This window comes from Notolepis coatsorum (assembly GCF_963971535.1).
Source record: "Notolepis coatsorum genome assembly, chromosome: 9".
NCBI classification, from domain to species: Eukaryota; Metazoa; Chordata; class Actinopteri; order Aulopiformes; family Paralepididae; genus Notolepis; species Notolepis coatsorum.
In genome coordinates this window covers 26,408,862-26,422,999 of record NC_140173.1, presented here as the reverse complement: position 1 = coordinate 26,422,999, position 14,138 = coordinate 26,408,862, and the positions used below count along the sequence as shown (strand labels likewise).

General features: G+C 41.7%; 1 protein-coding gene across 2 annotated transcripts in view; it reads left to right on the top strand.

The window, feature by feature from the left end:
* Window positions 1-2,467: 2,467 nt before the first annotated feature.
* LOC311234354 (G2/mitotic-specific cyclin-B2-like) overlaps window positions 2,468-14,138 on the top strand; it is a 52,162-nt gene continuing 40,491 nt past the window's right edge. For both annotated transcript variants that reach the window (XM_084321507.1, XM_084321506.1), the window contains exons 1-5: window positions 2,468-2,605; window positions 7,401-7,511; window positions 7,699-7,977; window positions 8,983-9,144; window positions 11,258-11,494. In XM_084321507.1, coding sequence (XP_084177633.1) covers window positions 2,579-2,605; window positions 7,401-7,511; window positions 7,699-7,977; window positions 8,983-9,144; window positions 11,258-11,494 — 816 coding nt within the window. In that variant the 5' untranslated portion in view covers window positions 2,468-2,578. The remainder of the gene's footprint in view (window positions 2,606-7,400; window positions 7,512-7,698; window positions 7,978-8,982; window positions 9,145-11,257; window positions 11,495-14,138) is intronic.

Below are 14,138 nucleotides of genomic sequence, written 5' to 3'. Positions count from 1 at the left end.
AGGATGACTAGGAGGACTGGACAGGGAGGACTAGGAGGACTAGAGAGGGGAAACAGGGACAGAGGCCCGCGGAGGCGGGCTGGGGACAGGGAGGACTAGGAGGACTAGAAGGACTGGACAGGGAGGACTAGGAGGACTAGAGGACTGGACACAAGCATTAGAAGAATGTTGCTGCTCTGCAGCTTCTCCCGGGAAGGTTCGTCTGAGGAATCTGACAGTGACGTCAGAGCCGCTCTGCAGAATCCTCTCGGCAGCTCTCCGAGGTGGAAACGGGACAGAGAGGGAGAGAGAGAGCGGGTTAGCTCAGAGTACAGTTGGGAACAGAGCAGGTGACAGGAGAAGTGACTTGTCCCAAAACAGAGTAATCCAAGTGACTGAATCTTCGGTGTAAATACACACTGCAAGTAATGTCCCAACAACAATCCACGTGATAGAATCTTCGGTGCAAATACACACAGTGAGCGAAGTCCCAATTATAATCCAAGTGATAATATCTTCGGTGTGAATACACACAGTAAGCGATGTCCCAATAATAATCCAGGTGAAAATATCTTCGGTGTGAAATCACACAGTGAGCAAAGTTCAAGCAAATATTATCCCAAATGAACAATCCAAAAAGCAGGCACAGGGTGAGTGACAGTCTGAACAAAAGCAGGATCTCTTCAGTGTTTAACACACACGAAAAATGATAGGGTCAAAAGACAGTCTTGCAAAACTCACCCAGGCGCTGTGCGTAAAGAGAGCAGGATCAAACAGGGCGAGCGCGTCGCTACGGGGAACGGGTTGTCCAAGCGGAATACTGAGTGGTGCGCGGCTGTTTGGAGTACGCGCCGGTACGGAGAGCGCGTCTGGCTCGGAGGTCTGGATGCGCGTCAGGATGCGCGTCTGGAGTGAAAAGCGCGTCTGCTGCGCGGAGGTCTGGATGCGCGTCTGGATGCGCGTCTGGAGTGAAGCGCGCGTCTGCTGCGCGGAGGTCTGGATGCGCGTCTGGAGTGAAGAGCGCGTCTGCTGCGCGGAGGTCTGGATGCGCGTCTGGGCGTCTGCTGCGCGGAGGTCTGGATGCGCGTCTGGACGTCTGCTGCGCGGAGGTCTGAAGTGGAACACTGGAATACCTCCCGTGGAAGTTTAGAGAGCGCAGTCCAGTGTCTCCTTCCAGGCAAACGGCGACAGGAGGCGAAGGCTTGAGCGCATCTCACGCCGGAGATGAAAACAGCATAACAGACAGAAACCGAAACTCCCGTAGGAGCCCTTAGACAGAGAACCTCCCGAAGGAGTCTTGGTGATAGAGATATGATACGGAACGACCCGACAAGGCCAGAGGGGAAGAGCGAGGTACTTAAAGCCCAAAGGGGAACTAATTAGAATACACGTCAGGTGCGTGAAGGTAATTGATACTTGAAACTAGAAGTGTGTGTTCGGCACCAGACCAATCAAACACATAATGACAGGTAGTCCAAGGGTGTGGCTGCTGAAGAGCAAACGAACGCGAGGGTGGGGGCTAGTGAAGTGAGGAGACAGGGAATTAAAGTACAGGGAACAGGAATTAAAGGTCCAGGGAGAGGAGAACCTCACAAAGAAGGCCCAGCAGAGACTTCACTTCCTGAGGGTGTCGAGGAAGAACAGACTGGAGGAGCAGCTGATGGTGATCGCTCTGCTGTTGAGAGCCTGCTGACGTGCTACATAACAGTGTGGTGCGCCAGCTGCACTGAAGCAGACAGGAAGGCGATTCAGAGGGTCATAAACTCGGCACAAAGAATCATCGGCTGCCCCCTCCCCTCCCTGAAGGACTTACACAACTCCCGCTGCCTCAACAGAGCAAAAAAACATTACAAAGGACAGCTCACACCCTGGCTTCCACCTGTTTGACCTGTTGCCATCGGGCAGGCGTTACAGGTGCATCAGAGCCATAACAAACAGGCTCAGAGACAGTTTCTTCCCTAGAGCCATCAGCCCATCACCACCCGAACTCTAACATGCACTAATAATAATTCACCCCCTCCCACAGTGTGCAACATCCTGATGTGCAATATCCACAGTGCAATACCCACCCACTACCGTCTGACACTGTGATTGTTATTTGTGTGTTGTTATTTTGTATATTGTACAGGACTGTAACATTGTCTTATTGTATAGTAGTTAATGTTTCTGTATAGTATTTTATGTTTCTTGTATAGTATGTAATGTTTCTGTATAGTATTTTAAGTTTATCTTTTATTACTTGTGTGATTTTATTACTGCACCTTAAATTTTAGTCCCAAATCTCGTTGTATGCAAATATAATGACAATAAAGTACAATCGAATCTAATCTGGAGTAGTACTCATTCCAACCGGAGAGAGGCAGCAATGCGCCACAAAGCGCCTAGTATGTCGTAAACCTTGATGAAAGAAGAAGATTCCACACAATTTCATTGGTTGCCAACCAATGGTAAACCGTGCATTGTGTGCAGCAGTATTTAAAGCATGTCATCCGGTTCCACGTCAACGTTACCAGCTACCGTTACATGAGTTACTAACTATGTAATTGACGTGTTTCAAACTAAAAGCATCGTACTACGTGGCATATCATCAACGTTAAGCATGTCGTCTTTGTCAATTCGGCCTGTGGTAAGTATTGATGTATTGGTATTGTTGTATTGCTGTAAGGTTGCAGCTTGCTGGCTAACGTTAGCTTCTAACTGTAGCAGGCCGCAGCTTGCTGGCTAATGTTAGCTTCTAACTAGCAGGCTGCAGCTTGCTGGCTAACGTTAGCTTCTAACTAGCAGGCTGCAGCTTGCTGGCTAACGTTAGCTTCTAACTAGCAGGCCGCAGCATGCTCGCTGATGTTAGCTTCAAACTAGCAGGCTGCAGCTTGCTGGCTAATGTTGGCTTCTAACTAGCTGCCTAACGTTAGCTTCTAACTAGCAGGCTGCAGCCAGCGTTAGCTTCTAACTAGCAGGATGCAGCTTGCTGGCTAACGTTAGCTTCTAACTAGCAGGCTGCAGCTTGCTGGCTAATGTTAGCTTCTAACTGTAGCAGGCTGCAGCTTGCTGGCTAACGTTAGCTTCTAACTAGCAGGCTGCAGCTTGCTGGCTAATGTTAGCTTCTAACTGTAGCAGGCTGAAGCTTGCTGGCTAACGTTAGCTTCACTCAGCACGGAACTAGGCAAAATCTGCATATGGCTCGCTGATAACAAACTATCATTACACATGGGCAAAACAGAGTCCATTCTCTTCGGTTCAAATAACAAACTCAGCAAGACCGACGGATTCTCAGTTACAGTGGGTGACAATATTGTCACAAGGAAAGACGAAATTACCTACCTGGGTTCCATCCTAGAGGCAAATCTTTCCTGTGACAAAATGGCATCCAATGTAATAAAAAAAGTCAACCAACGAACTAGATTCTTGTACCGGATCTCCTCTCTGGTAAACAAGAATACCCTGAAGACTCTGGCAGGAGCACTCATTCAAGGGTACTATGACTATGCGTGCACCTCATGGTACCAAAGCACCTCAAAGGCGCTTAAAACAAAATTACAAACATCACAAAACAAACTGGTCAGACTACTGCTTGACCTGAACCCCAGAACCCACCTCACCCCTGCCCACTTTGCCAACCTAGGATGGCTTAGAGTAGACGACAGAGTACAGCAACTTGCAATGGGCCTGGTCTACAAGATACACTATACGACCGGGGTGCCCATGTACATGTCAAAATACTTCCCAAAGGTCAGTGAATACCACAACCACTACACCAGAGGAAGCTCAACAAATCATGTGAAACCCAGATTCGGCTCAAACAAGGGACTAAACACGTTTCGCAATTATGCCACAACAATGTGGAACGCCCTACCCAAAGCTGTAAAGGAATGTGAATCCCTGCCCACATTCAAAACCGCTCTTAAAGAGCACCTACGGGAGGCTGCAATTCGAAACTGGCCACCGTAAATGCCCAAAACCCCCACCACCTCCTAATAGACAGTCTCCTCCCCACCGTATGTATATATTCCCTCCCCGCCGTATGTATATTTCCCTCCCACCCCCTCCTAATGTACAGTCCCCTCCCCATCATATGTATATACTCTGTCAGGATCTAGGGGTAACAGTACTGTATATTTGAATACCGCCTATGTCACAAATGTATCAGTACTAAATACCTATATGTCCCTATGCCATAAATGTCATGTATGTTGTGTATGTCATAAATGTCTATATGAATTGAAAATGGGGGACCCTGATGGAAACAAGACAAACGTCTTTCTCAGGTCTGCATCCCCTTAACAATTGTATGTATTGAGCCGTACTGTATTGTACCCATTCTGCAATCTGTTAAATAAAGTTTTCATTCATTCATTCATTCATTCACTCTGTAGCAGGCTGTAACCTTAGCTGATGTTGGCTTTTGTTTTTTAGTGACCACGCAGCATCAAGTTTCAAGTTTGTTTATTTCTCACAATTAGGGGTCCACGATATTGATTTTTTTGACCCCGATATCGATAACTTTCTGCTCAAGGCCAATACCGATAACCGATAATATATATATTTATTGTATTTTAAAAAATTTGTATTCCTGTAGTTTTGACCTAACCAGATTTATCATGAATGAATGAAAAACTTTAACAGATTGCAGAATGGGTAGAGTACAGTACAGCTCAATACATACAATTGTTAAGGGGATGCAGACCAGAGAAAGACTTTCGTCTTGTTTACATCAGGGTCCCCCATTTTCAATTCATCGTAACATATATGACATGCAGATAGACAGTACTGCTACATCTATACATTTATGACCTACCAGATTTGCAAATACAGTACTGTTTATGATACAAAAAGAGTCCAGAAAAGAAGTGTATACATTTGACGTAGAAACTGTACATTGGAGGAGGTTGGGTAGGAGGGGTGGGTGGGGGACACTGTACAACTGTACAAGCAACATTGGAATATTGACAAGACCATACTTGGTCATTTTTACTGTACATTGGAGGGGGTTGTGTTAGGACATTTACATGGGCCAGTTTCGAATTGCAGTCTCCCGTAGGTGTTTTTTGAGTGTTTTTGAAAGTGGGTAGTGATTCACATTCCTTTACAGCTTTGGGTAGTGCGTTCCACATTGATGTGGATCATGACATGAGCGTTACTACTATGAACAAAGCCAAGACAACAGTTTTGACTCTTCAAATAAAGTGACTATATTAATTTTTCCAAATAAATATAATTTGAATCACAAAATTCACAATCCGTCAATAACTTGTAAACATAACACTGCAAAATGTAAACATTTGCCAATTGCCATAGTGAGGTTCATCACTCAGTGATGTAAAAATAAAATAAAGGCCTCTAGAACTGTTGCAAATATTTGCATAAGCCTGGGATTCAAATTCAATATTGGCAGGTAAAATTGGACCGTCAGATATGTCTCTATGTATACAAACTGAAAAAGTGCATTCCTCACAGTATCAAAAACAAATAAATAAGCTACTGAAACAAGTTCCACACAGTAACAAACAGTCATTTTACAGAACAAAGGATTAATTATATTACTTATAATAATCCATATAAATGACTGAGTGAACCCTTTTTTTCCACTAAACTATTAAGCATTGAGGTTTCAAACTTTCTTGTTTTTTTGTTTTTTTTTCTCAAAGAGAGGGATAGAGACGGATGGATTCACGCCTGACCCTGTATTGTTATTTTTTTTGATAACTCTTCTACTGTTTTTTAAATTCTGGTCGGATTAGTGGGAATTATGTACCTGGGAAATGACGAAGTAGCCGACGGAATCCTTTGTCAACGAGGGAAAAGGGCTGGTCGTCAAGTGCCATCATTTCTGTGATCAAGTTAGAGATCGCTTGAGCCCTTGGGTCATTTCTGTCAAACTTCTTTAATTTTGCAAACGCCTCGTCAATAGGTACACGCCCCGTCGGTTCCTTTGCAGCTGGCTTTGGATTCGCAGCAGCTTTAGCTGCTCGCGCGTCGTTGTAGGCTTTTAACACGCCATCGTAGCGGTGGTGTTGTTGCAGGTGACTTATGTTGGATGTGTTATAGCTTGTTGCCCTTTTCCCTCCTCGTGGAACTTCTGCATTGCATTTGTTACAAATGGCAAGTAAACTGTTTTCCTCTGAAACTTTGAAAACTACTGACGCCATGTTTGTTTACTATCCGCGCTGCTTCTGAAAGTTATGTGACTACGTCACAGCCAGGCATGAGAAAGGGAGCGCTGGATTTGTGAAAAACTCCCATCTTCCTAAACCACACGCTATCAGTCGTACCACAGTACTGGCAAAATGGGAGGAGCCTACAGTAAAAACAAACGCCCTTAATCCCAATCCACCCACACCGCATTTCTTTAACCAAAAAATATATTATATTATCGGAGCTATCAATAATTTTATCGGGATGACGTCATAATTGCTGATATCGGCCCGATAATTATCGTGCATCCCTAGTCACAATACATACGTCGTACATCGTTGCTAGCTCTATCGACGAGCTTTGTATGCATTAACTTGCATGCACAATAGTGTTGTCACGATACTGGAATTTCGACTTCGATACGATACCTTGAAAAGTATCGATACTTTCGATACCAAAAAAAAATTATAATTTTTTTTATTATAATATATATATATATAATTTTTTTTAACAAATTTTGCTTTTGTTGCTGGTTGATTCTCCTCAGCTTCTCTCTGGTACTATACGAGAAGATAAATACACTTTTAAAACCCTTTGTTTATCTTTAGAGAGAGAGAGAGAGAGAGATTTCTCCGGAGCATTTATTAACGTTACATTTTCAACAACATTGCTGCTAATTGGACACTTCATGGAGGCGGGGTAATGTTGTGTCGAGTTCATGCGTGTACTGGTGTAGGATGGGCTCCGGCTCCGCTCGACCGAACGTTGGAAACGGGGTAGTTGTGTCGAGTTCATGCTGGTGTAGTGGGCTCGGCTTGACGTTACTCCGTTTCCATGAAGTAATAGGTGGCCAGCTAGCTAGCATTAAGCTAACGGAGGAACGACGGCTAACGTTAGCTAATAATAGCGTTGTTTACAAACTGAAGACTGGGCTGCGCTGCCCGGCTGTGAGGGGGAGGAGGCTGCAGCAGCTTGTGTCTGTTGCTCTGAGCGAGGAGGAGGAGGAGGCGGAAGGGCAAGGCTCTGGCAGCGCGTCTGTCTGTCAACAACTTGCGGGAACAAGCCAGCTGGTACCGATACTGCAGAAAGTATCGGTACTTCGGGAAATGAGTATTGAAGCCGTTTTAAATATTCAGTATCGATACTTCGATATTTTTGACAACACTAATGCACAAAGCTCGTCAATAGAGCTACATTGGTTGCCTGCTTTTCAAGTTGATATGTGCTGCTTCTGACATGCAAACATCGGCATTATTCTTGAATGCTTTGAGTATTTTTGTTTGTCGCAGGTTAACGAAAACCCAGCACAGATGAGTAAAGTCACTGTTCGTCGAGCGAAGAGGAGTGTCCTTGGGGAAATCTCCAACGTGCCCAGTAACTTTATGGCGGTACAAACAAAGGTCGAGTAACGCTACGTTTCAAGTTTAATTTGCCACGTATAAAGTACATGCACATTACAGTGAAATGCTTGGTTCTGTATGAGCCCACTTAGAATGTGCTTCATGCAGTAAAAATTAAGTCAAACAATATACAAACCAAGGTACGACTTAAAGTACAAAATGCAAACTGATGTCACTGTTTCTACAGAACTCTGGACCAGTCAAGTCTTCAACCGAGTCGTCTCTCAACGAAAAGACCAAACTAATCAATGCAGTCAAGACCATCGGTCTACTACCAGTGTTTCAAGTTCCCCTCCCTTTCGTGCCAGAAGAGCCACCTAATGTCTCTATTAAAACTGACAAACTCTGCCAGGCTTTCTCCGAGACTCTCCTCACCGTGGACGACATTGATGAGGGTGATTCAGACATGCCACAGCTGTGCTCGGAATATGTGAACGACATCTATGCCTACCTGCATGTACTAGAGGTAATTCAATTGGCACTTTGTCCCATTGACCCTGAAAGTGGTGACATTGGATTACTGTGTGGGTATTTTATTAAATTTCAATCTAATTGGACAATGTGTTTTTAAAGCCGCACTAAAAAGAAAAGAGCGCCAATAACGATGCTTTAATTATTTTGCACACTTATTGTTTTAGTATTGGCAGTTATTTGTTAGTTACTGGCTTTATCATTTACAATACCTTTTGTCAATGCTGCAAAGTTGCAATATTCAGTTGACCGTTTTGTAAAGTTCTTTGTTCATCTTTGCACTGTTTGCATTATGGCTTTTCCTTAAACGGGAGCTATGTAATCTGTGCCATGCAGATCGGTTTCCCTGATAAGTTGCATGCCAGGTCACATACTTTGGCATGGCAAGTCTCCTGCAAACACCGTCACGTGTCTGATTACGTAGCTCCGTTTGAGGACGAGTCGTATGCGAGCAGTGCTGGCTTTATAGACATGGTACTTTACAAAACAAATGCTGAATATTGCAACTTCCACTTTGGAATGGTGCAAAGCTTGGTGTATAGGAATGGCATCCAGTCTGCTGGATCAGATCCTACTAGGTTGTGCTGCCTTGCTTTCTTTCACCAGGGTTCACACAAGGTCCTTTGTGCTTAAAGTGCTTGATTTTTGTCAAGGCTTGGAATTCCTTGAACAGCCCATTTTTAACCAGGTGCTTAAAAAGTCCTTGCAATTCTAATCAACCAATCGCATTGACAGTTTTGTTCATCCATGATAAAATAGTTCTGAATCAAGAAATGTATTTAATAATTTTTTTATTAAAGTAACTAATTGTGTGAAATTGGGTTTTAAGCCATAAATATTGGATCAGATTTTTTTTATTATAAAAAACGGCATTTAAAAGAAATTGTTAAAATGGTGCTTGGAAAAGCACTTGAAAGACCTTGAATTTCATTTTGCACTCTGTGGGAACCCTGTGTCACACATCTGTAATGAGTTCTGTGCCACAACCTCTTGTCTCCAGGTTCAGCAGGCCGTGAAACCCAAATACATGCAGCAGGATTACGAGATAACGGGGCGCATGCGAGCGCTCCTCGTCGACTGGCTGGTCCAGGTTCACGCCAGGTTCCAGCTGCTGCAGGAGACCTTGTATCTCACTGTTGCCATCATGGATCGATTTCTTCAGGTCAGAACCTTTTGACGATCTCCCCATTTTCAATGCCTTTTCTTTTATGGAATGATGCAAAGTAACTCTTAACCTGTTCCACCAGTGGAATATTTTCGCCTAAAATATATACCTAGGTAAATGGAATATTGCTCCACTTCTACAAGGCTATTAGCATATTCTTGGTATCTAGGGACATCTATGGACCTCAGGGAATTATTCAGTGTCAGAAATATTGTGTCTATTACTAGGCTTGCTTAAATTGTGATGAAACAAAGGAGAATATGAATTATGATTTTTCTTTGCATCTTTGACGGTGAATAACACCATGATGATAATGACTACTTAAAAAACTCCCACTAATCTCGTTCAGTACCCTCTTGAGATCATGTGTAAAAAAAAATCTAAGGAAATTAATAAAGGGAAGATGATTAAACCGAAGGTTCTGTAGATACTGTACTGAATTCTCCCATCCGGACCAATGCAATTTGAAATATTATTATAGAATATGATGCTTATAAATTACCTTATTATAGCCAATTCGCACATTTATATATATACTGTAGTTTAGTATCACCAGGCATGCATAAGAACAGATAATGAAATCTACTCTACTTAAAAATTTTCCCCACAGTGCAACCGTTTTGAAACGAATTTCAGATCCAATTGTTCCTACATGTTAACAATAGGGAAGAGAAACTAACTGCGTTTTTTAGAATGGTCAAAAACGTTACCTTTTGTGGCTTATTATCCTGAATAATAGTTATTGAAAGAATTCATACAGAGCTCTGAACCTTGAACCCCATATAATCTTCCAGGAAGTGTAGTTCGGAAAAATTCCAACACTAATCGACAGCTATGCACCCCCTCTACAAAATGGCCGCAAAAAGACTACAATTCCCACGGTTAAACATTTCCAAAATAGTCGCCCTCGCGACTAGACTTCATAAATCGAAAAGTTAAAATCTATCTAAAGGCACTTTTAACCTATTGCTAAACTAACGTATTGATGATAATATACATTCTACATGGTTTTGTGACATGTTAGTGATGTTAATACTTAAACGTTTAATATTAAAATCGCAAAATGTATGCAACACTCTTAAAAATATTGATTTATGACCAGATGCCATTTTGGGACCGGTCCCGTCGGGTGGAACAGGTTAACCTTTTAAACGTAATGTGAAGCGATGTGTATGGTGCTTCAGTTTAGCCAGGGACGTTGGACTTGTTCTGTCAGGCACACACCTTTTGAATGGAGGCAACGGTGTACAAGACCTAATTTGAGCATGGGAAGTGGCCATCATGGTGTTCTAAGCTCGTTGTTTCATATAATACTAGTCTCATGGCCAGTACAGGGACTCTAAATGAGCTTCTATCCCCAGGCCACCGGGCTGCTCAATGTGGACTCTATGTAACACTAACTCATCCATTCTACACTCATTGCACATGACATCCAAATGCACACTCTAAAAGATTCACTTTTTAAACATTACACCATATTTTATCTATTATAGTGCTGTCGATAGATTAAAAAATATTTACCAATTAATCTCACAAATTTCTGTAATTAATCTAGATTAAAAATAGCATTTTTATACTTAAGACCGAAGCTTGTAACAGATATTTACTTGAGTAAAATCATGGAATTAATGTAAAATCAACACAAAGTATATTTAGATTCAAAGACTTATTTAATAGCTTTCTTTGAATACAGTTTCTCTCCTGTGAAATACAAATGTTCAACAAAACCATCAACATTGACTCAGCTAGACCTCTTTGTTATATCCGCGGCGCTAAAATTGGACGATTTTTCTCTCTATAGATTAATCTAGATTAATTTATTTTAATGCTTTAAATAATTTAAATTAATCTCAAATTAAAGCATTAACTTTGACAGCCCTAATTTATTCCTAAAAAGATTTGCACTACCCAATTTTTGTACATTCTAGTTTTGTATAGTGTTTGGTCTTTATTCTTTTACTCTTTACTCCATGAAGCACAATCTCGGGAGGCTCATACAGAACCAAGCATTTCACTATAATGTACATGTACCTTATATGTGTGACGACTTAAACTTGCCATCTTTCTAGCCTAAATGCGGTAACATCTCTTACTCCCCCATGTACTTCAGATTCAGCCGGTCACACGCAAGAAGCTGCAGCTGGTCGGTGTGACCTCCATGTGGTTGGCCTCCAAGTACGAGGAGATTATTCAACCGGAGATCGGAGACTTCGCCTACATCACCGACAACGCCTTTTCAAAGGCCCAGATCCTCGTCATGGAACAGATGATCCTGAAGGGCCTCAACTTCGAGCTTGGGCGCCCTCTTCCCCTGCACTTCCTCCGACGAGCTTCCAAGGCGGGAAATGTGAGTCTTTTGTAAATGGAGCGGTTCACAGCAACATTATGACATACAGTCTAGAAAGATTGATTTATGACGTGATGTCATTTTGGGACCAGTACCGGACCCGTCGGGCTTAACAGTTTAAAGCAGTGGTTCTCAACTAGTCTAGCCTCGGGACCCAACATTTTCCTTAGTCATTAAGTCGCGACCCAAATTTTTTAACCACTATGATTTATTTTTAAAAAATTGCAGTAATACACAATCTTTCATGCACTGTTAAAAACATGAAATAAACAAAAGTGCAACTATGGCTAAAAACCCAATGAAATAAAATGATTATAAATAATATATGCTTCGCAGATTTCTTAGCTTAACATAACATACCTAAGTTTGGCGGAACTAATGGGATAACTGGGGTTGCAACAAAAGTGCAACTAGGGCTAAACAATGAAATAAGTATTATTTTAACACATTCGGGGCCAACCACGTGTATATATACGTGTTTTGGCGCCATGCTTAAAGGGCCAACCACGTGTGTGTGTATATATATATATATATATATATATATATACACGTGGCAAGGTTGTTTTGGCTTTTATTCCATTGTAATATATCTTACTCAATGTCACCGAGCGGCACTGCAGATTTACCCTACTCTTGGAATTCTCAAAAGTGCATTACCGGCCAGATCCTCGTAGGGGCGCTGTCTCAATAATGCAGTGTTCCCTGTTAGAGACCGTTTATTTAAAAAAAAAATATGAATGGACTTTTCTGTTAGCCTAAAGCTATGCGTGTAGCCGATGGCCTGGAATAGTTTTTGGGACACTGAATTCAGTATGCAGTAAAGGAATATATCATCAGCCAATGGACATATGGATCTACCAGATGGCGATCGATAACTGGGAAATCCTTTTTGCAGTCCAACCAGCCACAGGTAAGAGCGATTTGACGTCAATTACAGCCCGATCGGGCCTTGCTCTCATAGCCATCCACCCGGTTAGCGAATGAGGCTAATGCAGTGCTTCTCAAACTTTTTCTGTCAGGCCCCCCTTTGGTGGACCAAAATATTTTGGGCCCCCCCCCCTCGCCCCAACAAAATAGTCATGAAATGGGCCATGTTTAAATTTATTGAAATAACACCAATATCGTGACCTTTCAAATTGGCCCTATATTTTGTTTTCAGACCTGTCATGGATGAAAAGCCAGCTTCACACAGATACTGTATGTGGTGCTGAATGGTATCAACACATTAACTGCTGCATCATGAGATACTTGGTGAGCCATGAGATGAGATACTTGGTACTCGGCAGTCAGCACCACACTCTGAAACTAGCTCTCCAGGTGGTATCAGATGAGATTTCAAAGAGTTCTTCCAAGAGTTTGGATGGAGATGTGTCAGGAAGCTTTGTCTCAATGTTGTCTGTAAAGGTTTTTTTTATCCAGAGTAACTTGGTGATCCTTTTCTGTGTTTTATTAAATAATGATTTTGAGAAATGGTATTTTCATGGAGAACAGTGCAGCTGCAACAGATGGCACTTTAGTGATAATTTCCTGTAATCAAAAAAAAAAAAAGGGTTTATTTATTTTTTTTTTTTAATAAATCTCAATGCCCCCCCTGTCATGCCTCTGCGCCCCCCACTTTGAGAAACACTGGGCTAATGTAATCAATAGGGGTGGAACGGTTCACAAAATCGACGGTTCGGTTCGTATCACTGTTTTTTCTGTTCGGTTCGATATACGTTGCTTTTTATAAAAAAAAAATGTAACACTCAAATCTAAACATGCTTCTCATTTATAAAAAAAAATGTAAATTAAAAAATTATGTTTGGCACACAAAGACCGAACTGACTGAAAAATATAGGCTACATTTGTCAAAGTATTGACTTAGTGCAAACAAACAATATGCTCAGCCAGCACTAGACTTTCCTTTCTTTAATATAAACACAAACAATGTCAAATTCCCTGATTTGGTCAGTTCTTAATGGAAAGATTAGTTTTCCGCTTGAAATTAAAGTGCAGTATTTGAAATACAATGAAAGGAATATGGCTGGATTTCTTATCAAAGGGGAAAGTGTCAGTTATTTAAAAAACAAATTAGAAGGCCATCAATATAAATTGCAGCATACATCAAACTAACACACACACTGTACTGTTTCAAAACAACACTGCTCTGTTCATTCTATTTTTAAAATACGTACATTATCCGTCTACATTTATTTAGACTAACATTATTTAAATATTGAGTGCAACTGTGGTGGATTAGCGTAATTCGGTGAGTTCAAGTCAAGAGTTTCATCTGTCACGGCATACAAGTATACAATGAAATGCGGGGGGGTCTTGCCCGGAACAATTGTGCAAATACAATAATAATTAGGGATGCCCCGATCACTTTTTTTGACACAGATACCGATCACCGATCGTCATGAGCCATATCGGCCGATACCGATCCAATACCGATCGTTTTTGATTAAAAAAAAATATTTTATATAATTTCTTATTTTTTTAATATAAAATATATATTATATAATTAGACTTGTACTTATATTATCTGCGAGACATCGCCACCACGCAACAAGTCAAAATGCTCGCTATCTGCAAACAGCTCCACTGTCTGTGTACTCTAGTAGCCTCCAGCTACGGCCAGGATTCGCCGGCACTGCAGCTGGAC